Consider the following 27,734-nt stretch of genomic DNA (forward strand, 5'->3'; position numbering starts at 1 on the left):
GGGTCGCTCATCTCTCGCAAACAACTATACTATGACGTCGCGGTACTCCTTCATCGTGCGAGGTAACAAACAACAGATGACAGCAAGTCGACATCATGCGCGTCGCTTAGCCTATAGTGGTTATCACGCCCAATGGTATGGGTGCCCTAGTGTAGATGTAGTTGTGAACCTTAGAGGAAAACAATATGCACTCAGTCTAGAAAAACACCCAGAAACCGGGTGTAAATTTTTCAAATTGGGTAATATTTCCATATGCATTTTGATGAGTCTGGAAAGTGTGTGCAAGTTTCTTTGAGGAAAACAAAAACAAACTGTGTATGACGCGTATGACGAGCGTATGTTAGTCTACGTGTGTTCAAATGTCACTAAGCTCTATACACGAGGCAAAAGCTGACACCAATACCAATACACTGAATGCACATGGTGTGCACTTAACGATCAACGCTCCGTCATTGTAATCATCGTCATCATCGAAACTTGAAAAGCAGTTTTTCTGTTCAAAACCAAAAATTATTCGATGAAAATGTGTTCACTGTGTTTCGGTAAGAGAACAGAATATAATGAACACATTTTCCTGAAAATTTTCTTGTTTTTGAACGAAAAAACTGCTTTTGAAAATTCCGAAATCAATGACGGATTCTGCCCCCTTAAACCACGATGAAAAGTTCTCGCGAAACATTACTAAAGGACCTATGTACAAATGAGAGGCTCTCTTTGTTTACTTTCTCTTTGATCAATAACTGAGTCACATTAACCTCTTCTGTTGCGTTTTTTGTATGAAACGCTAGTCAAGGAAATTGCCTTTCGATCTGTAGTGAAAAACTTCCCAAAAGCTCTAGTATTCCATTGTTATAATCGAAAGAGAGCGAGAGAGGAGAGAATCTCTCATATGTACATAGGTCCTTCAGTAATGTTTCGCGAGAGTTGTATTCGAACTTATGGTCTTATCCACGGTCTTCTTTTATCCTCGACTTTCTTTTTCTGCTCTAAATGCGGCAATGTTTACATAAAATGACATCCGGACCAACATCCGGAAGACGAATGTTCACCGGATGAACATGAAGTGGATGAATGCACAACGAAATCGTTCATTTTTTGTAACCACGGCCCGCAGTAAAAGGTGTTCTTCCCGGTGGAAGAAGCAGCGTGACGTCATTGTAAATTAGTTCATTGAACAATGGGGTCATCGAACTTTGGTAGCCATCTGGGTGCTGCGGTCTGACTCAATATGCTTGTCAAGCGGGAGCCTGATTGTCGGAGCCAAACATTCCAGATTGTGGCTTTGTTACTTCTGAGAGAGTAATGTGATCTCGTGAGAAAGTATTGTAATCTCAGAGATAAAAAATATATTTAGTTTTGTTATTTTGTATATTGCAAAAAATTGTTTAATATTATGAAAAAATATTTAAGGGACATACTTATTTCAACAACAGTGTACCTAATATACTCACAAGGATAAATACTTGACATTCCATGAGCAACATTTCAGACTTGTCAATAGAGTATTTCTTCTTCTTCTGGCTTTTGGCCACCTAAATATTCTTCAAAATCAAAGCGTTCGAAATGCTGACGCCATCGGTGTTTCCGAAATTGATTAATCAGAACCATCGTTTTCGATGTTGTTCGGTTTGATGCTAGAAATCGAGTTTTTTTTTTTTTTTTTAATTTCTTTATTAGTATCATTTCAAACATTACATTCATTTCTTATATCTAGGTGTTCTGTGTTATTTGACAACACTATCATCCTAATTTGGTAAAACAAATTTAAGATTTAATTAACATTTTGTTAACAACATATTACATTTCATTTGCCGTAGCAGTTCAGTTTTTTTTACAGGTGAGTTGATTTCACCTGCTTATAAGAGAAAAAAAAAGTTTTTAGTATACTTAACCTAACTTAACCTAAACATATAACGCATTAATCGTGGCAATAGAAGATTGTAACGATTTTTGCCTGAAATTATTAATGATTGTATTTGACATTTGTTCCAATGTTTCAACATTGGATATTCTATGTAACTCATTGGTACTATACCAGGGAGGAAGTCTCAGAATCATTTTCAAAATTTTATTTTGAATTCTCTGCAGAGCTTTCTTCCTGGTATTACAACAGCTAGTCCATATTGGTACAGCATACAACATGGCTGGCCTGAAAATTTGTTTGAATATCAACAGCTTGTTCTTAAAACAAAGTTTTGATTTTCTATTAATAAGGGGATAGAGACATTTTACATATTTATTACATTTAGCTTGAATGCCCTCAATGTGATTTTTGAAAGTTAAATTCTTATCTAGCATGAGCCCTAGATACTTAACTTCATCTGACCAATTTATTGGAACCCCTCTCATCGTGACAACATGTCTACTTGAAGGTTTCAAATAAAGAGCTTTTGGTTTATGTGGGAATATTATAAATTGAGTTTTGGAAGCATTAGGAGAAATCTTCCATTTTTGCAAGTATGAAGAAAAAATATCCAAAATTTTTTGCAATCGACTACAGATGACACGCAGGCTTCGTCCTTTGGCGGAGAGGCCTGTGTCATCCGCAAACAAAGATTTTTGACATCCCTGAGGTAACTCAGGTAAGTCAGATGTGAAAATATTGTATAATATTGGTCCCAAAATGCTGCCTTGAGGAACACCAGCTCTTACAGGAAGTCTTTCAGATCTGGAGTTCTGATAATTAACCTGAAGTGTACGATTTGACAGATAACTTTGAATTATTCTAACAATGTATGTTGGAAAATTAAAGTTTTTTAATTTTACAATCAAACCTTCATGCCAAACACTGTCGAATGCTTTTTCTATGTCTAGAAGAGCAAGACCAGTAGAATAGCCTTCAGATTTGTTGGAACGGATCAAATTTGTTACACGTAAAAGTTGATGAGTGGTCGAATGTCCATGGCGGAATCCGAACTGTTCATTGGCAAAAATTGAATTTTCGTTGATGTGTTAGAAATCGAGTTTATATATCTCATTAGCCCACCATGATTGAGGGGGTATGCTATGGCCGGAATAATATAACCACCGACATGATCCTTTCAATTGCTCCTCCGGCAACTTTTGAACAAACTCAGCGTTGTAATCCACAGGCACAGTCACATAAAAATGGAATAGGTCCACGGACTTCTAGCAGACCTACTTTTAGCCGATTTCACAATGAGAAAGTCATTTGAGATCAGAGAGCGAAATTTGATAAACAAAGAACTCAAAGTGACGTTGGAGGGACTAGCGATCCTTTATAGAGAGATAAGCGGAAGTAAAATTGAATGATTTGGCAACAGACCTGCAGTGTTGAGTTTGCTCGGCGTCAAGAATAATATTATAACACGGACATGACTTCCTCATTGCTAAAATGTGTATTTTGTTCCGTTATAGATCTTTAAGCTGCATTTCCAAACTAATAAACAGCAAAAGAAATCTAAATATAAAAACCGCATTGACAAAAATTTAAAAAAGGATAATATTTCATATATTTTGCTTCATGCAAAACAACTTTTACCGAAATAATTTCAAGCGGATTACATTACTCTTCAAGAAAAATTCAAAACAAACATAACGAATGTTCGTTTGGCTCACGCTTTGACAGCTCTCGCTGCTCGATTGGCTCACACTATGACAGAAATGTCAGCTTCCGCGAATCTCTCTTATAAAAGATCACTAGGAGGGACTAATACGGCAAACTCAATTCTTCACAAGAAGCATGCTTTAAGATTTGCTTCAAAATAAAAAGGGATTTACTTCGGAGCACCCAGGTAGCCAGTAGTGTAGGCTGAAGAACCTTTTTGATAGTAGCCTTGGATCACTGGGTTCCAAAAGAGGTACCAACTTCTTTCTGGGATAGGCTTATATATCCAAGATAGTCCACCTACTGAATGGAATTCAAAACGTGAAAGTTGATCACTACACAACATCTCTTTATTCGTTACTCAAGACGTTTATTATTCTTGTGGTTCAACATTACAGCTTCAGAGAGATGAGTTTCACAGAACTTAAATCACAGTTGAAGTGCTGCGTCAGCCAAAGACTCAGATAGAACTCCCGCCTCTCACGCCGAGGACCTGGAATCGAATGCCATTCCTGAGATATCATGACGTCAAGGTAATATTGACGAATCCCTTCGGAAGGGAAGTGGAGCCTTTGGTCCCGAGTTGAACTAGCCCAGGGGTTAATATCTCGTTGAAAAAAAAACTGTTGGAACTGTTGGGTTAACCACCCAAGGCATTTTAGAATAATTTTCTTTGAGAGACTCAAAGAAAGAATTCCACAAGAGCTCTAATAAATATTTTTGAGGAAATTCCTAAATTAATGGTTATGTAAATGTAATTACTTTCGAAGTTTAACACTCATTTGTAAAAGTGTTGGAGTTGGAATTTCTGTAGAAAGTCTAGAAACATTATTGTGATATTCCCAATAGATTTCCTAAAAGAACTTAATTGAAAATCAGGGATTGAATCCTGAGAAAATTGATAGAATCTCTCACGTATCGCTCTCTGTAACTATCATAACATGCTGCACATTATGAGAGACTGTTTATCATATAGGGTAGAAGTACCAATTATGGCTATAGTACCAATTATGGCAATAGTGGGAACAAAAAGAGATTTTTCTTATTGTTTCACTAGACTATAATGGCTTATATTCACAGGAATGATTAAACTAAATGTTTTTGATGGTAACTAAACCTTGAAAAGAACATTCGTGCAATAAGCTTCGAAAAATGAACATTTGAAAATTTTGCCTCACATATATGTCACCTTCTTAGCAATTGGCTAAGGGACCTCCGTTACGAAATGTATGTTTTCATCCGGATAAACTGTTTCAACCGATCAATGTATGTTACCTAGTGAGAACAAATGAATAAATTCAGCTGGTATGCAATCAATTCTACTGTTTTAAGTCGGAAATCGTGTTTTTTCCACTATGTCGATAACTGGTACAAAGAGTGTATGAGAGCCCAATTATGGCAATACTCTGGAGGCGGTTTGTTTACATTTTTTGATCAGTAAAATAAAAGAAGTAATGCTATTTTACTGGTGACTTCCACGACGGGACGGTTCGGTAAGGCATTATCTTCATGTTTTGTACTCAATTACTAAGATTTTTCAATCACACGTTCGAAAACGTTCGCGAGCGGAAGATGCTAATTTCATGATAGAGAGGGGTTTTCAGCGACACTCGATTTTTGTATTTTCCCTCTTTTTTCGTTAAAAATTGGCACTGGAAAGGTAATGTGAGATCATTAATGCTGTTTTGTATCATAATTTGCATTTAAACTACATTTTGACTTATTTTTCGAAAATTAATTTTCTCCCATGAACCTATTGCAAAAAATTGATTTAACATATATTTTACCCAAAATTTTTGGAAAATTTTATGAGCGATATCTTCATTACATATAAGCGTTGCATTATCATTCGCTGTTCATGGCGTTTGAGTTCATTTCGTGCAAATATTCGATAGTCCATAATTGGCACAGTTTTATGTCGAATGCTAGGAACGCTATTGCCATAATTGGTACAAAGACAACGCCTTTTAAAATCCATTTTTAGAAGCTTAAAGTCATTTTAGTACTAAAACTGTTTAAATCAACAGATTCGCAAGGCTTCAAACTAGTAATTGACACCAACAAGTCATGCTTGCGTTTTAGAAACGCGGTTACAACTTGATTTTTATTACTACTGTTGACATATTGCATCCATAATTGGTACACCTACCCTACTGCTACAACTTTGATCAGATTAGGGGGATTAGTAGTGCATTATAAAACCCCTCTAAACATGCTCCAAGCCTGGGGGACACTATTGCTATTGGGAGTTCGTGGATTGTTTATCGTGCCAGTGAAGAAAAACACCTATCCCCAACGGTAAACAAGCGAGAAAAATGGATTTTATCATCGCTATCTCTTCAGGGCTCTTGCTCGCTGCTTCTATTTATCAGACTTGTTACACCTTGCGATACAATGACGATCGTGGACCGCAACAGATGGGATGTTTTTCTTTGCTTGCTTAGATCGTGCTTCATACTCAAATGAGAGCGAATTCTGCAATGCCTGTTGAAAATATTTGAACCATTTACAAGACTTAGGTAATATTCTATGATATACAAAAAGAGTTTTCCTTAGCCGAGTGGTTAGAGTCCGCGGCTACAAAGCAAAGCCATGCTGAAGGTGTCTGGATTCGAATCCCAGTCGGTCCAGGATCTTTTCGTAATGGAAATTTCCTTGACTTCCCTGGGCATACGTACCTGCCACACGTATAATGGCGACTTTGGCAAAGAAAGCTCTCAGTTAATAACTGTGGAAGTGCTCTTTGAACACTTAACTGAGAAGCAGGCTCTATCCCAGTGAGGATGTAACGCCAAGAAGACTAATTAGAAGATACCGAAAGAATGAATTACCCTAGTTTGTTAATACAATGATGCTATAGAGCTCATATGCCACATATTAGTCGTATTATACCCTAGTTAGCCTTGAAAGGCAAATAAGAGTGTTTTTGATTACTTGGGTATTGATAAATTCGGTATAATAGTAGTTTACGGAAGTTGCAGAATGATGATTTTACAGCACGAATCGTAAATTTATCCTACGAGGCTTGCCGAGTAGGATAATTACGATGAGTGCTGTAAAAATCGAGTTCTGCAACGAGTTACGTACAACATTTTTTGCAATTCCGTATAAGACCACTTGAGGGTATCAGAAATTATATCAGAATGCATTCATAATCATTTGACAATTTCTGAAAAATTGTTGTGTAATGATTCATTACGCAACTCAAAACAGTTGCGTAATGAATCATTACAGCACTGGTTTCAGTTCCTTAATGACTATTCTCGCACTGCATCTTCCAGTGCAGGAAAGTAGGCCGCTTCATGACGACTGGCGTGATAAAAAACAGCCTATTACGATGAGAAATAGCAAAAAAAAACTTTATCTAATTGAAAATGTACCTACTCTTTCTCGTTTTATTCCAGATCGTTCTGAACTCGATGCACCGCTACCAGCCGCGCATCCATCTGGTGCGGCTCGGGCCGGGCCAAAACATTCCCACCACGCCAAAGGAGCTGCAGGAAGTCGACCACAAGACGTACGTCTTTCCGGAGACGATCTTCACCGCCGTGACGGCGTACCAGAACCAGCTCATCACCAAGCTCAAGATCGACTCGAACCCGTTCGCCAAAGGCTTCCGAGACTCGTCCCGGCTGACCGACTTCGATAGGTGAGTTGATTTTCGTCTTCTGGGGGGACCTGAACTAGAATTCAAAGTCTTCACTGAACCGGGTTAATTTCTGGAAGATTCCAATCATGAAACGATCGAAACGAATCTTTTGCTTCACATAGTGCACCACTGACATTCCCCAACTTTGGTTTTGTTTCAGTTTCCCGGGAATGTAAGTATCCCACAGACCATAGACGGAAGTGTCGGATCTCCCCGCACGATCCGGCCACCAAATTCGTAAATATGAAAACACCCTTTTCCAAATGCACTAATCTTCTTACCTACTAATTCTAAGCGAAGTTTTTTACTCGCTACGCGAATCATTTTCTTCATTGCCCACGCTTGATACTAATCTTCGCCAATAACCGTTCTACATTTCTCGCATAACTTCTGATCTCGCCCCAAAAGCCATTGGTAACCATGTGTGTAGCTAGTTATTTCTGAGCATTTAAATTGAGTTACATGTTGTTTTACAACGGTATGGTGAAGAAAGGATCATTTTCTACACGCCAGTGATGTTGGTTTGGACCAGGGATGCCAGGTTGGAAGACATGTCTTCCATTGGAAGACATTTGAGTAGTGTGGAAGACATTTGGAAGACGGAAGATTTTTGGAAGACCTTTCAGAAATTGTGGAGACATTTGGAAGACAATTTAAAATAATTGGCATTTTTAAAATTCCTACAATTGGAAAAAGAACATATGAGTTGGAAATTACAGAAACTCTTCTAAAAGATTTTTGCACATCTAAATCAAACTATAGAGATCCCTCTCCGAATTCCGTTGAAAATTCTCCAAGGATTTCTTCAGATATTGATCTGAGAATTCTGACAAGGATTCTTCCAGAGTTTCTTTAGGAACTCTTGCAGAGATTTATTAAGACATTTTAGTAATGTATTTTAGTATTATTCTATGGAATCATCAAAGTTTTTCAGGGATTCCTACAAGGATTTTTCGAAACCTGTTTCAGTGTTGCTCGTGTATTTTTTTTACGAATTGATAAAAAAAAAGTAAACTGTTTCTCATATGATTTTTTCCTGTTATTGCTACAATTTTTGCTTCTGAAATTATCCCAGGGATCTTGCAAGATTTTTTTCCACTGGTTTCTCCTGAATTCCTTCAACAATGGATAATCCTAGGGCAACTTCACTGGTGGTCCAAATTTTTGAACCATGTTATAAATTGGAGCAAGTGTTGCAAATATTTTTCCAATTTTATTTAATACCAGTTTTCTGGTCTATTTTTTGGAACAGAATAACTGCCTGATTAATTTTTGGTCGGATTTGGACCAAGATTAAAACTGTTCCAAAACTGGTTCGATACATGTTTGTTGATCAGTTCGAATTTTTCTCGCTGATACTGCCAGCGTCTCTAGTTCCTAGGTAAGTAAAAACAGAAACAATATTCCATCGCAGCTGTTTTCCAAACAACATTTATTACTCTTCCAGCGATTCCTCCGGCTATTCCTTCAGGAACTCATATAGGACATCTCAAGGAATCATAAGGGTATTTCTCCGGGAAATTCTTAAAGAATTCGTCCAAGGACTCCACCACATATTTCTACGGGGATATATTCAAATATTTCATAACGAAGTCAGCCTACAGATATCTCCAGGAGCTTTTCCAGGAATACTACTGAAGTTCCTCCGATTTGTCCAACTGAATTTACAACAGGAACTCCTCTGGGGATGTCTTTCAGGCATTCATCCGGGAGTTTGCTGCAGGAATACCTCCGGGGATTTGCTGCAGGAATTTCTCTGGGGATTTGCTCCAGGAATATCTTCGGGTATGTATTTCCTTTAAAAACTTTTCTCAATGTATATCGTCCAGATATTCCTCCGGAGATGTCCTCCAGGAATCCTTTTTAGGATTTTATCCAAAAATTTATCTGGGGATTCGCACCAGGATTTTTTCCGGAGCTTTAGGCCAGGTATTCCCTTTGGGATTTTTCCGGCAATTTGTTCCAACAATTTATCTGGGTATTTTTCCCAGAAACTCCTTCGATGATTTATCAAACAACTGCTCCGGGGATTTCCTCAGAAGATTCCGTCCAGGAATTTCTCTGGGGATTTCGACTAAAAAATCATTAAGATGTACAGAAATTTCTTCGGAGACTTTTTCAGAGAATTTATCTGAACATTTCTTCCAGGAATATCTCTGAGGATTAGCACCAGGAATTTCTCCAGAGATTTGCTCCAGGAATTTCTCCGGAGCTTCCATCCAGGTAATTGATTCCCCTCTAGATAATTCATACAGTAATTCATTACGGAGATTTTCTCCAGAAATTGTTTCGGCGATTTTTTCAGAGATTTTTTCAAAAGATTTCCTCCAGGAAGTTCTCTGGAGATTTGGTCCAGGAATTCCTCCGAGGATTTCAAGGATTACTCCGGGGATATCCCCCTACATTTATTCCAGGGAAATTCTCCAGGAATTCTTCAGAGGATTTTCAATAGCAATTTCTCCGGGGATGTACTTCAGGAATTCCTTCAGAAATTTTTCTGGAGATTTCCATCAGATTTTGTTCCGGGGATTTGCTTCAGGGATTTCCACCAGGGATTTTATTTCTCCAGGAATTCTCCAGAGCTCCTCAAGTACAGTCAAACCTCTCTGAGTCGATATCTGAAAGGATCACTGACTCATGGAAATACCGAGCCATGGAACAGAAATGCTTTGGAAAGTTGTATGAGGGGACCATCATAGTAACCATGAAATTATGGGTTTTTGTATGGTTTCATGTGTCGATATCGAATAATGGAACGTCGACTCATGGGGGTCTCACTATGATTCCTCGGAAATGGTCCAGAGCTCATCTAGGAGTTTTTCTGAAGTTGCTTCGAAAAAATCACTACATTCCCTCCGGGAGTTTGTCCAGAGTTCCTCAGGAAATTTCTAAAAAAAATTCTCCGGGAATTTCACTAGACTTCCTCAAGGAATTCATCCAGAGTTCCTCCAGGTTGTTTTAAGTCATCAAGAAATTATTTCGGATTTTCTCTGGAAATTCTTCTGGATTTTGTCCAGCAATTCCTCAGAATGTCCTCCGGATTTCTACTGGCAATTCTTCTAGATTTCTTCCAGAGCTTCTTCTGGAGTTCCTCTAGCAATTCCTTGAAAGTTCCTCCGTAATCCCTGGTAGGTTCCTTCGGTGTTCCTTCCCAACAGTGGGAATTGCTTCGAATATCCCCCTTTGTTTCTCTAGGAATTTCTCCGGAGTTCGTCAAGAAATTTCCCCGGAGTTGCTCTGGGAACGCCTCCGGAGTTCCTCCAAGAATTGTTTCATAGTTCCTCCAGGGTTTTCTTTGAAGATTCTCTAGGATTTTGTCCAGAGTTTCTGCAGGAATTAATTTAGAGTTTCTCCGGGAATTCCTTCGAACCTTCACCGGTAATTCCTACGGAGTTCTTTCAGCAATTCTTTTGGATTTTATCCAGCATATCCTCCGAAGTTCCTCCAAAACTCCAGGAGGAACTCCGGAGGAATTGCTGAAGGAACTCCGGAAGAATTGCTGGAGGACTCAAAAAGGAATTCATGGGAGAAATCCGACAAAAAGAATCCTGGAAGAATTCCTGAAAAAACTGCGCAACAATTCCAATAGACCTATGAAGGAAATCCCGGTGGAGCTTTGGAGGAACTTCGGAGGATATGCTGGATAAATTTATGGAGAAAATCCCTTTGAGGTCGTCCGGGGATTTATTTCTGGAGTAAATCTCCGGAGGAATTGCTATTTGAGATCTCCTGAGAAATTTCTGGAGAAAATCCCAGAGGAGTTCATGGGGAAAATTCGCGGAGGAATTCTATCAGGATTTTCTTAAGCAAATTGTCAGAGGATATCCTCGGAGGAATTCTTGGATGAATTCCACGGAGGAATTTCTGGATGAAATCCCCGAGAAGAATTTCTGGAGGAGTTCCCAGAAAAAATCTCAGGATAAATTCTCTGAAAAATCTCCGAATGAATTTCTAAGTGAATTTCTGGACGAAATCCTGGAGGAAATCTCCGAAGGAATTCCTGTGTGAAATCTTTATCTAATGAAATTTTTAGAGGTACTTCTAGAGTAAAACCCTGGAAGAATTTCTGAATGAAATCCACAGAGGAATTCCTGGACAAAATCCTCGAAAGATTTGCTGTTATAAATCTCCTTGAGAATTCTTGGGGGAAATCTCCTTAAGAATTCTTGGAAAAAATCTCCGGAGAAATTTTTGGAGAAAATCCCCGGAGGAATACCTGGAGCAAATTACCAGCGAGGTTTCTGAAGGAAATTCTCAGAGGAATTCCTTGGCAAAATCCTTGGAGAAATTTCTGGATGAAATCCCCAGAAGAATTCCTGGAAGGAAATCCCCAGAGAAATTCTTGAAGGAAATCCCCGAGAGAATTTCTGGACAAAATACATAGAGTAATAGTTTTTTAAAAGGATACCCTGGAGGAATTCCTGGATAAAGTAATAAGAGAAATTACTGGAAATCTCCTGAAAAATTCCCTGGAAGAATCCCCTAAAGAATTTCTGGAAAAAATCCCCAGAGGAATTTCTGGACGAAATCCCCAGAGAAAATCCTATACCAAATCCCCGCAGAAATTGCTATCCGAAATCCTCTGAGGAATTCCTGGTGCAAATCGTGGACGAAATCCACGGAGGAATTGCAATTAGAAATCACATGAGAAATACCTGGAGAAAATCCCGGAGGAGTTCTCCGGGGAATCTCCGGGGGAATTTTTGGAAAAAATCTCCCGAAGAATTTCTGGACGGCTTGATCGGGAATTCCTTTCGAGCTCCACTGGAAGCTCCTTCGGAAATTCCTTTGGAGCCGGGAATACCTTCGGATTTTCACCGTAGTTTCTCCATGAATTTAATCAGAGTTTCTCAAGGAATCCACCAGTAATTCTTCGAAAATCCTCCGGAGTTCCACTAGGAAAACTTCTGGAGTTATTTTGAGTATTCCCCTAGATTTCCTCGGGAAATCCTCCAGAGTTTTTCCAAGAATTTATCCAAAAATCGTCCTGGAATTTCTTACGAGTTTCTTCTAAAATTCCGTCAAAGTTCCATCTGAAATCCCTGCGGATTCCTTACTTTCAAAAATTCCTCCAGTAATTTCTTCGTAGTTTCTCCAGAAATTCTTCCGGGGTTCCTCCAGGAATTCCTCTGGAGTTTCTCTGAATACTCCTTCAGTCTTCCTCCGGGACTTACTCCAGAGTTCCTCCGGAAATCCTTCACAGTTTCTTAAAGAATTCCTCCACAATTGATCTGGGAATTTTTCCAGAATTTCTCCAGGAATTCATACAGAGTTTTCCAGCAATTCTTCCAAAGTTCATCTGGAGCTCCACCGGAAATTTATTGGCAGTTCTTCCGGAAAAAAGCGAGGTTTTTAAACAGTGTTGTACAAAACTGTTGTCGCGACGATTGAAATGTAAAAAAAAATAAAATAAAAGGAGTTCTAGGGTAACTTGTTTGAAAACTGTGTAGCGGTCAGGGCGAGAAGAGGACTTACATCACTTTGTCATCAATCGACTCCAGTGTCGAGAGGATGGTTAGCTAGCCAATTAGATGGTTCGGAGTAACCTTTTCGTATCGAAGCAGATAACAACCACTATTCACAGTTTAGGAAACACTACGTATCGTTTATTGGCACTACTTTACGTTTAATTTGATTTATTCGCAATTTCTTACACTACTAATGAGAAATTTTATTGCTATCACACTCTACATCTTCATAAATGCTCACACTGATTAGTTAACTACCGATCCCGGCGAGGTGTAAATGCGTACTGTCTGTCCTTTGGTTTTCCCGACGATTCGCTGGCTCATCTATCGAGAATGTACTACGTGCTCTCGTTGAGGATCGTACGTTCTCCCGCTCTGGATGATAAAGTACATAGTAACTCGCAGCTAGTACTCAGAGACTATGAGCACTAAGATGAACTGATTCGACTCCCGTTGAAGATCCAACAACTCGTAGATCCGACGACTCAGGGGTGGTGCGACATCCAATCTAAATCGACATGTTGCATCGCTCGTCGAGTATAATACCGTACCACTTCGCATTTGTACGCAAACATCCTGCCTCCCTCAGAAATAACTATTTCTGGACGAATCACGAATCATCTCTGATGGTTATGGAGGGCCTGGTATCGCTGGGGTTAACTGAAATCCATTCACATGTTTTCGTCGTCGCTCGATGAATGGCGGTCAGTCGTCGATTGTACATGTAATGATTAAGACCCGGTAGATCCGGAGGGGAAACATAAAATATTGGACAGGTCCTTACCTTGGACCCAAGGAATTTGGGCATTGTATGATTTTATTGCTGTGTCTGCTCCGCATTGGTTGATGCTTCGCCGTCGTTGGATATTGAACCGACACCGGCTGGCATCGAAATCGGTAGAAGACATAATTTTGCCACCGGTCGGGTGACGAATCCACGTGCAGTTTGCAAGGTGACTACCCGGACTACGCCGTCCTTCCCCGGGTGGAGTTCGTGTATTCTGCCAGTTGGCCACTGTAATGGTGGCAGATTCTCGTCCTTGATGATGACCAATCGATTACGTTGAATTTCTACTGGGGGGTTGCACCATTTGGCTCTCGGTTGCAAAGTTGCCAAATATTCCAGGTGCCATCTGCTCCAAATGTCCTGGAAGGCCTTTTGAGTTTGCTGCCATTGGGTCAACCGGTTATACGGAATCGAAAGGACATTGGCATCCGGTACCGCCTTTAAAGCTGAGCCCACGAGAAAATGACCCGGAGTCAATGGATTTAGGTCGGACGGGTCCTCGCTCAACGGAGTGAGAGGACGAGAGTTAAGGCAGCACTCAATTTGAGCCAACAGAGTCTCCATATCGTCATGCGCAATCAGCCTTGATCCCAATACTCGAACGAAATGTTTTTGAGCCGATCTTATTGCCGCCTCCCAAAGCCCGCCGAAATGGGATCCTTTAGGAGGGTTAAAATGCCAACGTATGCCGTTTTCAGCACACTCTTGAGCAACTTGGTCTTTGTGCTCCCTGCTTCGTAAAAGCTTCTTGAGTTCGTTCGCTGCTCCCACAAAATTCTTGCCGTTGTCCGTATATACATCAGCACAGAGGCCTCGGCGAGCCACGAACCGCCGAAAGGCTTGCAAAAACTTGGCTGTAGTCAAATTAGCGACCAGTTCGAGATGAACTGCCTTGGTCGCAAAACATACGAACACGGCTACGTATGCTTTAATGGGTGCGTCGCGCCTATGCCGAGGTTGTAGCTGTATGGGTCCCCAGAAATCTATGCCCACACGAGAGAATGGCCTAGCTGCCGTCACACGAGCTGCTGGGAGCTCGGACATAAATTGCTCGATGAGCTTCGGTCGAGCACGTACACAAGTGACGCATTTGTGCACTACCTGCCTAGCCGCACTCCGCCCCCCCAAGAGCCAATATTTTAATCGAACTGTGTTGACCATCAGCTGTGGGGCTGCGTGTAGTAGTTTTTGATGATACGACGAAAGAAGCAACGTGGATAGTTGGTGAGTGCCAGGTAGCAAGATAGGATGCTTGAAGTCGTCGCGACGACTTCAAGCATCCTATCTTGCTACCTGGCACTCACCAACTATCCACGTTGCTTCTTTCGTCGTATCATCAAAAACTACTACACGCAGCCCCACACTGATGGTCAACACAGTTCGATTAAAATATTGGCTCTTGGGGGGCGGAGTGCGGCTAGGCAGGTAGTGCACAAATGCGTCACTTGTGTACGTGCTCGACCGAAGCTCATCGAGCAATTTATGTCCGAGCTCCCAGCAGCTCGTGTGACGGCAGCTAGGCCATTCTCTCGTGTGGGCATAGATTTCTGGGGACCCATACAGCTACAACCTCGGCATAGGCGCGACGCACCCATTAAAGCATACGTAGCCGTGTTCGTATGTTTTGCGACCAAGGCAGTTCATCTCGAACTGGTCGCTAATTTGACTACAGCCAAGTTTTTGCAAGCCTTTCGGCGTTCGTGCTCCGCCGAGGCCTCTGTGCTGATGTATATACGGACAACGGCAAGAATTTTGTGGGAGCAGCGAACGAACTCAAGAAGCTTTTACGAAGCAGGGAGCACAAAGACCAAGTTGCTCAAGAGTGTGCTGAAAACGGCATACGTTGGCATTTTAACCCTCCTAAAGGATCCCATTTCGGCGGGCTTTGGGAGGCGGCAATAAGATCGGCTCAAAAACATTTCGTTCGAGTATTGGGATCAAGGCTGATTGCGCATGACGATATGAGGACTCTGTTGGCTCAAATTGAGTGCTGCCTTAACTCTCGTCCTCTCACTCCGTTGAGCGAGGACCCGTCCGACCTAAATCCATTGACTCCGGGTCATTTTCTCGTGGGCTCAGCTTTAAAGGCGGTACCGGATGCCAATGTCCTTTCGATTCCGTATAACCGGTTGACCCAATGGCAGCAAACTCAAAAGGCCTTCCAGGACATTTGGAGCAGATGGCACCTGGAATATTTGGCAACTTTGCAACCGAGAGCCAAATGGTGCAACCCCCCAGTAGAAATTCAACGTAATCGATTGGTCATCATCAAGACGAGAATCTGCCACCATTACAGTGGCCAACTGGCAGAATACACGAACTCCACCCGGGGAAGGACGGCGTAGTCCGGGTAGTCACCTTGCAAACTGCACGTGGATTCGTCACCCGACCGGTGGCAAAATTAGTCTTCTACCGATTTCGATGCCAGCCGGTGTCGGTTCAATATCCAACGACGGCGAAGCATCAACCAATGCGGAGCAGACACAGCAATAAAATCATACAATGCCCAAATTCCTTGGGTCCAAGGTAAGGACCTGTCCAATATTTTATGTTTCCCCTCCGGATCTACCGGGTCTTAATCATTACATGTACAATCGACGACTGACCGCCATTCATCGAGCGACGACGAAAACATGTGAATGGATTTCAGTTAACCCAGCGATACCAGGCCTCCATAACCATCAGAGATGATTCGTGATTCGTCCAGAAATAGTTATTTCTGAGGGAGGCAGGAGTTTGCGTACAAATGCGAAGTGGTACGGTATTATACTCGACGAGGGATGCAACATGTCGATTTAGATTGGATGTCGCACCACCCCTGAGTCGTCGGATCTACGAGTTGTTGGATCTTCAACGGGAGTCGAATCAGTTCATCTTAGTGCTCATAGTCTCTGAGTACTAGCTGCGAGTTACTATGTACTTTATCATCCAGAGCGGGAGAACGTACGATCCTCAACGAGAGCACGTAGTACATTCTCGATAGATGAGCCAGCGAATCGTCGGGAAAACCAAAGGACAGACAGTACGCATTTACACCTCGCCGGGATCGGTAGTTAACTAATCAGTGTGAGCATTTATGAAGATGTAGAGTGTGATAGCAATAAAATTTCTCATTAGTAGTGTAAGAAATTGCGAATAAATCAAATTAAACGTAAAGTAGTGCCAATAAACGATACGTAGTGTTTCCTAAACTGTGAATAGTGGTTGTTATCTGCTTCGATACGAAAAGGTTACTCCGAACCATCTAATTGGCTAGCTAACCATCCTCTCGACACTGGAGTCGATTGATGACAAAGTGATGTAAGTCCTCTTCTCGCCCTGACCGCTACACAGTTTTCAAACAAGTTACCCTAGAACTCCTTTTATTTTATTTTTTTTTACATTTCAATCGTCGCGACAACAGTTTTGTACAACACTGTTTAAAAACCTCGCTTTTTTCCGGAAGAACTGCCAATAAATTTCCGGTGGAGCTCCAGATGAACTTTGGAAGAATTGCTGGAAAACTCTGTATGAATTCTGGAGAAATTCTGGAAAAATTCCCAGATCAATTGTGGAGGAATTCTTTAAGAAACTGTGAAGGATTTCCGGAGGAACTCTGGAGTAAGTCCCGGAGGAAGACTGAAGGAGTATTCAGAGAAACTCCAGAGGAATTCCTGGAGGAACCCCGGAAGAATTTCTGGAGAAACTACGAAGAAATTACTGGAGGAATTTTTGAAAGTAAGGAATCCGCAGGGATTTCAGATGGAACTTTGACGGAATTTTAGAAGAAACTCGTAAGAAATTCCAGGACGATTTTTGATAAATTCTTGGAAAAACTCTGGAGGATTTCCCGAGGAAATCTAGGGGAATACTCAAAATAACTCCAGAAGTTTTCCTAGTGGAACTCCGGAGGATTTTCGAAGAATTACTGGTGGATTCCTTGAGAAACTCTGATTAAATTCATGGAGAAACTACGGTGAAAATCCGAAGGTATTCCCGGCTCAAAGGAATTTCCGAAGGAGCTTCCAGTGGAGCTCGAAAGGAATTCCCGATCAAGCCGTCCAGAAATTCTTCGGGGATTTTTTCCAAAAATTCCCCCGGAGATTCCCCGGAGAACTCCTCCGGGATTTTCTCCAGGTATTTCTCATGTGATTTCTAATTGCAATTCCTCCGTGGATTTCGTCCACGATTTGCACCAGGAATTCCTCAGAGGATTTCGGATAGCAATTTCTGCGGGGATTTGGTATAGGATTTTCTCTGGGGATTTCGTCCAGAAATTCCTCTGGGATTTTTTCCAGAAATTCTTTAGGGGATTCTTCCAGGGAATTTTTCAGGAGATTTCCAGTAATTTCTCTTATTACTTTATCCAGGAATTCCTCCAGGGTATCCTTTTAAAAAACTATTACTCTATGTATTTTGTCCGAAATTCTCTCGGGGATTTCCTTCAAGAATTTCTCTGGGGATTTCCTTCCAGGAATTCTTCTGGGGATTTCATCCAGAAATTTCTCCAAGGATTTTGCCAAGGAATTCCTCTGAGAATTTCCTTCAGAAACCTCGCTGGTAATTTGCTCCAGGTATTCCTCCGGGGATTTTCTCCAAAAATTTCTCCGGAGATTTTTTCCAAGAATTCTTAAGGAGATTTCCCCAAGAATTCTCAGGAGATTTATAACAGCAAATCTTTCGAGGATTTTGTCCAGGAATTCCTCTGTGGATTTCATTCAGAAATTCTTCCAGGGTTTTACTCAGAAGTACCTCTAAAAATTTCATTAGATAAAGATTTCACACAGGAATTCCTTCGGAGATTTCCTCCAGGATTTCGTCCAGAAATTCACTTAGAAATTCATTCGGAGATTTTTCAGAGAATTTATCCTGAGATTTTTTCTGGGAACTCCTCCAGAAATTCTTCTCGGGGATTTCATCCAGAAATTCCTCCGTGGAATTCATCCAAGAATTCCTCCGAGGATATCCTCTGACAATTTGCTTAAGAAAATCCTGATAGAATTCCTCCGCGAATTTTCCCCATGAACTCCTCTGGGATTTTCTCCAGAAATTTCTCAGGAGATCTCAAATAGCAATTCCTCCGGAGATTTACTCCAGAAATAAATCCCGGACGACCTCAAAGGGATTTTCTCCATAAATTTATCCAGCATATCCTCCGAAGTTCCTCCAAAGCTCCACCGGATTTCCTTCATAGGTCTATTGGAATTGTTGCGCAGTTTTTTCAGGAATTCTTCAGAGTTCTTTTCGTGTTCCCCATGAATTCTTTTTGACTCCCAGAATTCTTCCGGAGTTCCTTCAGCAATTCCTCCGGGTTCCTCCTGGAGTTTTGGAGGAACTTCGGAGGATATGCTGGATAAAATCCAAAAGAATTGCTGAAAGAACTCCGTAGGAATTACCGGTGAAGGTTCGAAGGAATTCCCGGAGAAACTCTAAATTAATTCCTGCAGAAACTCTGGACAAAATCCTAGAGAATCTTCAAAGAAAACCCTGAAGGAACTATGAAACAATTCTTGGAGGAACTCCGGAGGCGTTCCCAGAGCAACTCCGGGAAATTTCTTGACGAACTCCGGAGAAATTCCTAGAGAAACAAAGGGGGATATTCGAAGCAATTCCCACTGTTGGGAAGGAACACCGAAGGAACCTACCAGGGATTACGGAGGAACTTTCAAGGAATTGCTAGAGGAACTCCAGAAGAAGCTCTGGAAGAAATCTAGAAGAATTGCCAGTAGAAATCCGGAGGACATTCTGAGGAATTGCTGGACAAAATCCAGAAGAATTTCCAGAGAAAATCCGAAATAATTTCTTGATGACTTAAAACAACCTGGAGGAACTCTGGATGAATTCCTTGAGGAAGTCTAGTGAAATTCCCGGAGAATTTTTTTTAGAAATTTCCTGAGGAACTCTGGACAAACTCCCGGAGGGAATGTAGTGATTTTTTCGAAGCAACTTCAGAAAAACTCCTAGATGAGCTCTGGACCATTTCGAGGAATCATAGTGAGACCCCCATGAGTCGACGTTCCATTATTCGATATCGACACATGAAACCATACAAAAACCCATAATTTCATGGTTACTATGATGGTCCCCTCATACAACTTTCCAAAGCATTTCTGTTCCATGGCTCGGTATTTCCATGAGTCAGTGATCCTTTCAGATATCGACTCAGAGAGGTTTGACTGTACTTGAGGAGCTCTGGAGAATTCCTGGAGAAATAAAATCCCTGGTGGAAATCCCTGAAGCAAATCCCCGGAACAAAATCTGATGGAAATCTCCAGAAAAATTTCTGAAGGAATTCCTGAAGTACATCCCCGGAGAATTTGCTATTGAAAATCCTCTGAAGAATTCCTGGAGAATTTCCCTGGAATAAATGTAGGGGGATATCCCCGGAGTAATCCTTGAAATCCTCGGAGGAATTCCTGGACCAAATCTCCAGAGAACTTCCTGGAGGAAATCTTTTGAAAAAATCTCTGAAAAAATCGCCGAAACAATTTCTGGAGAAAATCTCCGTAATGAATTACTGTATGAATTATCTAGAGGGGAATCAATTACCTGGATGGAAGCTCCGGAGAAATTCCTGGAGCAAATCTCTGGAGAAATTCCTGGTGCTAATCCTCAGAGATATTCCTGGAAGAAATGTTCAGATAAATTCTCTGAAAAAGTCTCCGAAGAAATTTCTGTACATCTTAATGATTTTTTAGTCGAAATCCCCAGAGAAATTCCTGGACGGAATCTTCTGAGGAAATCCCCGGAGCAGTTGTTTGATAAATCATCGAAGGAGTTTCTGGGAAAAATACCCAGATAAATTGTTGGAACAAATTGCCGGAAAAATCCCAAAGGGAATACCTGGCCTAAAGCTCCGGAAAAAATCCTGGTGCGAATCCCCAGATAAATTTTTGGATAAAATCCTAAAAAGGATTCCTGGAGGACATCTCCGGAGGAATATCTGGACGATATACATTGAGAAAAGTTTTTAAAGGAAATACATACCCGAAGATATTCCTGGAGCAAATCCCAGAGAAATTCCTGCAGCAAATCCCCGGAGGTATTCCTGCAGCAAACTCCCGGATGAATGCCTGAAAGACATCCCAGAGGAGTTCCTGTTGTAAATTCAGTTGGACAAATCGGAGGAACTTCAGTAGTATTCCTGGAAAAGCTCCTGGAGATATCTGTAGGCTGACTTCGTTATGAAATATTTGAATATATCCCCGTAGAAATATGTGGTGGAGTCCTTGGACGAATTTCTTTAAGAATTTCCCGGAGAAATACCCTTATGATTCCTTGAGATGTCCTATATGAGTTCCTGAAGGAATAGCCGGAGGAATCGCTGGAAGAGTAATAAATGTTGTTTGGAAAACAGCTGCGATGGAATATTGTTTCTGTTTTAACTTACCTAGGAACTAGAGACGCTGGCAGTATCAGCGAGAAAAATTCGAACTGATCAACAAACATGTATCGAACCAGTTTTGGAACAGTTTTAATCTTGGTCCAAATCCGACCAAAAATTAATCAGGCAGTTATTCTGTTCCAAAAAATAGACCAGAAAACTGGTATTAAATAAAATTGGAAAAATATTTGCAACACTTGCTCCAATTATAACATGGTTCAAAAATTTGGACCACCAGTGAAGTTGCCCTAGGATTATCCATTGTTGAAGGAATTCAGGAGAAACCAGTGGAAAAAAATCTTGCAAGATCCCTGGGATAATTTCAGAAGCAAAAATTGTAGCAATAACAGGAAAAAATCATATGAGAAACAGTTTACTTTTTTTTTATCAATTCGTAAAAAAAATACACGAGCAACACTGAAACAGGTTTCGAAAAATCCTTGTAGGAATCCCTGAAAAACTTTGATGATTCCATAGAATAATACTAAAATACATTACTAAAATGTCTTAATAAATCTCTGCAAGAGTTCCTAAAGAAACTCTGGAAGAATCCTTGTCAGAATTCTCAGATCAATATCTGAAGAAATCCTTGGAGAATTTTCAACGGAATTCGGAGAGGGATCTCTATAGTTTGATTTAGATGTGCAAAATCTTTTAGAAGAGTTTCTGTAATTTCCAACTCATATGTTCTTTTTCCAATTGTAGGAATTTTAAAAATGCCAATTATTTTAAATTGTCTTCCAAATGTCTCCACAATTTCTGAAAGGTCTTCCAAAAATCTTCCGTCTTCCAAATGTCTTCCACACTACTCAAATGTCTTCCAATGGAAGACATGTCTTCCAACCTGGCATCCCTGGTCCAAACCAACATCACTGGCGTGTAGAAAATGATCCTTTCTTCACCATACCGTTGTAAAACAACATGTAACTCAATTTAAATGCTCAGAAATAACTAGCTACACACATGGTTACCAATGGCTTTTGGGGCGAGATCAGAAGTTATGCGAGAAATGTAGAACGGTTATTGGCGAAGATTAGTATCAAGCGTGGGCAATGAAGAAAATGATTCGCGTAGCGAGTAAAAAACTTCGCTTAGAATTAGTAGGTAAGAAGATTAGTGCATTTGGAAAAGGGTGTTTTCATATTTACGAATTTGGTGGCCGGATGCGTGCGGGGAGATCCGACACTTCCGTCTATGGTCTGTGGGATACTACATTCCGGGAAACTGAAAACAAACCAAAGTTGGGGAATGTCAGTGGTGCACTATGTGAAGCAAAAGATTCGTTTCGATCGTTTCATGATTGGAATCTTCCAGAAATTAACCCGGTTCAGTGAAGACTTTGAATTTCTAGTTCAGGTCCCCCAGAAGACGAAAATCAACTCACCTATCGAAGTCGGTCAGCCGGGACGAGTCTCGGAAGCCTTTGGCGAACGGGTTCGAGTCGATCTTGAGCTTGGTGATGAGCTGGTTCTGGTACGCCGTCACGGCGGTGAAGATCGTCTCCGGAAAGACGTACGTCTTGTGGTCGACTTCCTGCAGCTCCTTTGGCGTGGTGGAAATGTTTTGGCCCGGCCCGAGCCGCACCAGATGGATGCGCGGCTGGTAGCGGTGCATCGAGTTCAGAACGATCTGGAATAAAACGAGAAAGAGTAGGTACATTTTCAATTAGATAAAGTTTTTTTTTGCTATTTCTCATCGTAATAGGCTGTTTTTTATCACGCCAGTCGTCATGAAGCGGCCTACTTTCCTGCACTGGAAGATGCAGTGCGAGAATAGTCATTAAGGAACTGAAACCAGTGCTGTAATGATTCATTACGCAACTGTTTTGAGTTGCGTAATGAATCATTACACAACAATTTTTCAGAAATTGTCAAATGATTATGAATGCATTCTGATATAATTTCTGATACCCTCAAGTGGTCTTATACGGAATTGCAAAAAATGTTGTACGTAACTCGTTGCAGAACTCGTTTTTTTACAGCACTCATCGTAATTATCCTACTCGGCAAGCCTCGTAGGATAAATTTACGATTCGTGCTGTAAAATCATCATTCTGCAACTTCCGTAAACTACTATTATACGAATTTATCAATACCCAAGTAATCAAAAACACTCTTATTTGCCTTTCAAGGCTAACTAGGGTATAATACGACTAATATGTGGCATATGAGCTCTATAGCATCATTGTATTAACAAACTAGGGTAATTCATTCTTTCGGTATCTTCTAATTAGTCTTCTTGGCGTTACATCCTCACTGGGATAGAGCCTGCTTCTCAGTTAAGTGTTCAAAGAGCACTTCACAGTTATTAACTGAGAGCTTTCTTTGCCAAAGTCGCCATTATACGTGTGGCAGGTACGTATGCCCAGGGAAGTCAAGGAAATTTCCATTACGAAAAGATCCTGGACCGACTGGGATTCGAATCCAGACACCTTCAGCATGGCTTTGCTTTGTAGCCGCGGACTCTAACCACTCGGCTAAGGAAAACTCTTTTTGTATATCATAGAATATCTACTAAGTCTTGTAAATGGTTCAAATATTTTCAACAGGCATTGCAGAATTCGCTCTCATTTGAGTATGAAGCACGATCTAAGCAAGCAAAGAAAAACATCCCATCTGTTGCGGTCCACGATCGTCATTGTATCGCAAGGTGTAACAAGTCTGATAAATAGAAGCAGCGAGCAAGAGCCCTGAAGAGATAGCGATGATAAAATCCATTTTTCTCGCTTGTTTACCGTTGGGGATAGGTGTTTTTCTTCACTGGCACGATAAACAATCCACGAACTCCCAATAGCAATAGTGTCCCCCAGGCTTGGAGCATGTTTAGAGGGGTTTTATAATGCACTACTAATCCCCTAATCTGATCAAAGTTGTAGCAGTAGGGTAGGTGTACCAATTATGGATGCAATATGTCAACAGTAGTAATAAAAATCAAGTTGTAACCGCGTTTCTAAAACGCAAGCATGACTTGTTGGTGTCAATTACTAGTTTGAAGCCTTGCGAATCTGTTGATTTAAACAGTTTTAGTACTAAAATGACTTTAAGCTTCTAAAAATGGATTTTAAAAGGCGTTGTCTTTGTACCAATTATGGCAATAGCGTTCCTAGCATTCGACATAAAACTGTGCCAATTATGGACTATCGAATATTTGCACGAAATGAACTCAAACGCCATGAACAGCGAATGATAATGCAACGCTTATATGTAATGAAGATATCGCTCATAAAATTTTCCAAAAATTTTGGGTAAAATATATGTTAAATCAATTTTTTGCAATAGGTTCATGGGAGAAAATTAATTTTCGAAAAATAAGTCAAAATGTAGTTTAAATGCAAATTATGATACAAAACAGCATTAATGATCTACATTACCTTTCCAGTGCCAATTTTTAACGAAAAAAGAGGGAAAATACAAAAATCGAGTGTCGCTGAAAACCCCTCTCTATCATGAAATTAGCATCTTCCGCTCGCGAACGTTTTCGAACGTGTGATTGAAAAATCTTAGTAATTGAGTACAAAACATGAAGATAATGCCTTACCGAACCGTCCCGTCGTGGAAGTCACCAGTAAAATAGCATTACTTCTTTTATTTTACTGATCAAAAAATGTAAACAAACCGCCTCCAGAGTATTGCCATAATTGGGCTCTCATACACTCTTTGTACCAGTTATCGACATAGTGGAAAAAACACGATTTCCGACTTAAAACAGTAGAATTGATTGCATACCAGCTGAATTTATTCATTTGTTCTCACTAGGTAACATACATTGATCGGTTGAAACAGTTTATCCGGATGAAAACATACATTTCGTAACGGAGGTCCCTTAGCCAATTGCTAAGAAGGTGACATATATGTGAGGCAAAATTTTCAAATGTTCATTTTTCGAAGCTTATTGCACGAATGTTCTTTTCAAGGTTTAGTTACCATCAAAACATTTAGTTTAATCATTCCTGTGAATATAAGCCATTATAGTCTAGTGAAACAATAAGAAAAATCTCTTTTTGTTCCCACTATTGCCATAATTGGTACTATAGCCATAATTGGTACTTCTACCCTATATGATAAACAGTCTCTCATAATGTGCAGCATGTTATGATAGTTACAGAGAGCGATACGTGAGAGATTCTATCAATTTTCTCAGGATTCAATCCCTGATTTTCAATTAAGTTCTTTTAGGAAATCTATTGGGAATATCACAATAATGTTTCTAGACTTTCTACAGAAATTCCAACTCCAACACTTTTACAAATGAGTGTTAAACTTCGAAAGTAATTACATTTACATAACCATTAATTTAGGAATTTCCTCAAAAATATTTATTAGAGCTCTTGTGGAATTCTTTCTTTGAGTCTCTCAAAGAAAATTATTCTAAAATGCCTTGGGTGGTAAACCCAACAGTTCCAACAGTTTTTTTTTCAACGAGATATTAACCCCTGGGCTAGTTCAACTCGGGACCAAAGGCTCCACTTCCCTTCCGAAGGGATTCGTCATATTACCTTGACGTCATGATATCTCAGGAATGGCATTCGATTCCAGGTCCTCGGCGTGGAGGCGGGAGTTCTATTGAGTCTTTGGCTGACGCAGCACTTCAACTGTGATTTAAGTTCTGTGAAACTCATCTCTCTGAAGCTGTAATGTTGAACCACAAGAATAATAAACGTCTTGAGTAACGAATAAAGAGATGTTGTGTAGTGATCAACTTTCACGTTTTGAATTCCATTCAGTAGGTGGACTATCTTGGATATATAAGCCTATCCCAGAAAGAAGTTGGTACCTCTTTTGGAACCCAGTGATCCAGGCTACTATCAAAAAGGTTCTTCAGCCTACCTACTGGCTACCTGGGTGCTCCGAAGTAAATCCCTTTTTATTTTGAAGCAAATCTTAAAGCATGCTTCTTGTGAAGAATTGAGTTTGCCGTATTAGTCCCTCCTAGTGATCTTTTATAAGAGAGATTCGCGGAAGCTGACATTTCTGTCATAGTGTGAGCCAATCGAGCAGCGAGAGCTGTCAAAGCGTGAGCCAAACGAACATTCGTTATGTTTGTTTTGAATTTTTCTTGAAGAGTAATGTAATCCGCTTGAAATTATTTCGGTAAAAGTTGTTTTGCATGAAGCAAAATATATGAAATATTATCCTTTTTTAAATTTTTGTCAATGCGGTTTTTATATTTAGATTTCTTTTGCTGTTTATTAGTTTGGAAATGCAGCTTAAAGATCTATAACGGAACAAAATACACATTTTAGCAATGAGGAAGTCATGTCGTGTTATAATATTATTCTTGAGCCCGAGCAAACTCAACACTGCAGGTCTGTTGCCAAATCATTCAATTTTACTTCCGCTTATCTCTCTATAAAGGATCGCTAGTCCCTCCAACGTCACTTTGAGTTCTTTGTTTATCAAATTTCGCTCTCTGATCTCAAATGACTTTCTCATTGTGAAATCGGCTAAAAGTAGGTCTGCTAAAAGTCCGTGGACCTATTCCATTTTTATGTGACTGTGCCTGTGGATTACAACGCTGAGTTTGTTCAAAAGTTGCCGGAGGAGCAATTGAAAGGATCATGTCGGTGGTTATATTATTCCGGCCATAGCATACCCCCTCAATCATGGTGGGCTAATGAGATATATAAACTCGATTTCTAACACATCAACGAAAATTCAATTTTTGCCAATGAACAGTTCGGATTCCGCCATGGACATTCGACCACTCATCAACTTTTACGTGTAACAAATTTGATCCGTTCCAACAAATCTGAAGGCTATTCTACTGGTCTTGCTCTTCTAGACATAGAAAAAGCATTCGACAGTGTTTGGCATGAAGGTTTGATTGTAAAATTAAAAAAACTTTAATTTTCCAACATACATTGTTAGAATAATTCAAAGTTATCTGTCAAATCGTACACTTCAGGTTAATTATCAGAACTCCAGATCTGAAAGACTTCCTGTAAGAGCTGGTGTCCTCAAGGCAGCATTTTGGGACCAATATTATACAATATTTTCACATCTGACTTACCTGAGTTACCTCAGGGATGTCAAAAATCTTTGTTTGCGGATGACACAGGCCTCTCCGCCAAAGGACGAAGCCTGCGTGTCATCTGTAGTCGATTGCAAAAAATTTTGGATATTTTTTCTTCATACTTGCAAAAATGGAAGATTTCTCCTAATGCTTCCAAAACTCAATTTATAATATTCCCACATAAACCAAAAGCTCTTTATTTGAAACCTTCAAGTAGACATGTTGTCACGATGAGAGGGGTTCCAATAAATTGGTCAGATGAAGTTAAGTATCTAGGGCTCATGCTAGATAAGAATTTAACTTTCAAAAATCACATTGAGGGCATTCAAGCTAAATGTAATAAATATGTAAAATGTCTCTATCCCCTATTAATAGAAAATCAAAACTTTGTTTTAAGAACAAGCTGTTGATATTCAAACAAATTTTCAGGCCAGCCATGTTGTATGCTGTACCAATATGGACTAGCTGTTGTAATACCAGGAAGAAAGCTCTGCAGAGAATTCAAAATAAAATTTTGAAAATGATTCTGAGACTTCCTCCCTGGTATAGTACAATGAGTTACATAGAATATCCAATGTTGAAACATTGGAACAAATGTCAAATACAATCATTAATAATTTCAGGCAAAAATCGTTACAATCTTCTATTGCCACGATTAATGCGTTATATGTTTAGGTTAAGTTAGGTTAAGTATACTAAAAACTTTTTTTTCTCTTATAAGCAGGTGAAATCAACTCACCTGTAAAAAAAACTGAACTGCTACGGCAATGAAATGTAATATGTTGTTAACAAAATGTTAATTAAATCTTAAATTTGTTTTACCAAATTAGGATGATAGTGTTGTCAAATAACACAGAACACCTAGATATAAGAAATGAATGTAATGT

The 27,734-nt window shown here is 40.1% G+C and overlaps 2 protein-coding genes across 9 annotated transcripts in view; one reads left to right on the forward strand and one right to left on the reverse strand.

The window, feature by feature from the left end:
- LOC5564419 (T-box protein H15) overlaps positions 1 to 27,734 on the forward strand; it is a 255,676-nt gene that overhangs the window by 170,878 nt on the left and 57,064 nt on the right. For 5 of the 8 annotated variants that reach the window (XM_021846185.1, XM_021846188.1, XM_021846187.1 and 2 more), the window contains 2 exons: positions 6,973 to 7,217; positions 7,378 to 7,389. In XM_021846185.1, the coding sequence (XP_021701877.1) occupies positions 6,973 to 7,217; positions 7,378 to 7,389 (257 nt within the window). The remainder of the gene's footprint in view (positions 1 to 6,972; positions 7,218 to 7,377; positions 7,390 to 27,734) is intronic. The other 3 variants (XM_021846186.1, XM_021846190.1, XM_021846191.1) reach the window with 1 other exon arrangement.
- LOC110676834 (T-box protein H15-like) lies at positions 22,216 to 22,462 on the reverse strand. Its single transcript, XM_021846194.1, has one exon. It carries the CDS (start codon positions 22,447 to 22,449, stop codon positions 22,216 to 22,218), a length of 234 nt encoding a protein of 77 aa, XP_021701886.1. The 5' UTR covers positions 22,450 to 22,462.

This window comes from Aedes aegypti, chromosome 2 (genome assembly GCF_002204515.2).
Source record: "Aedes aegypti strain LVP_AGWG chromosome 2, AaegL5.0 Primary Assembly, whole genome shotgun sequence".
Classification (NCBI taxonomy): domain Eukaryota; kingdom Metazoa; phylum Arthropoda; class Insecta; order Diptera; family Culicidae; genus Aedes; species Aedes aegypti.

Bases quoted from the DNA above. Each gene is read 5' to 3' on its own strand.
- LOC110676834 (XM_021846194.1), bottom strand. From the start codon at position 22,449: ATGCACCGCTACCAGCCGCGCATCCATCTGGTGCGGCTCGGGCCGGGC.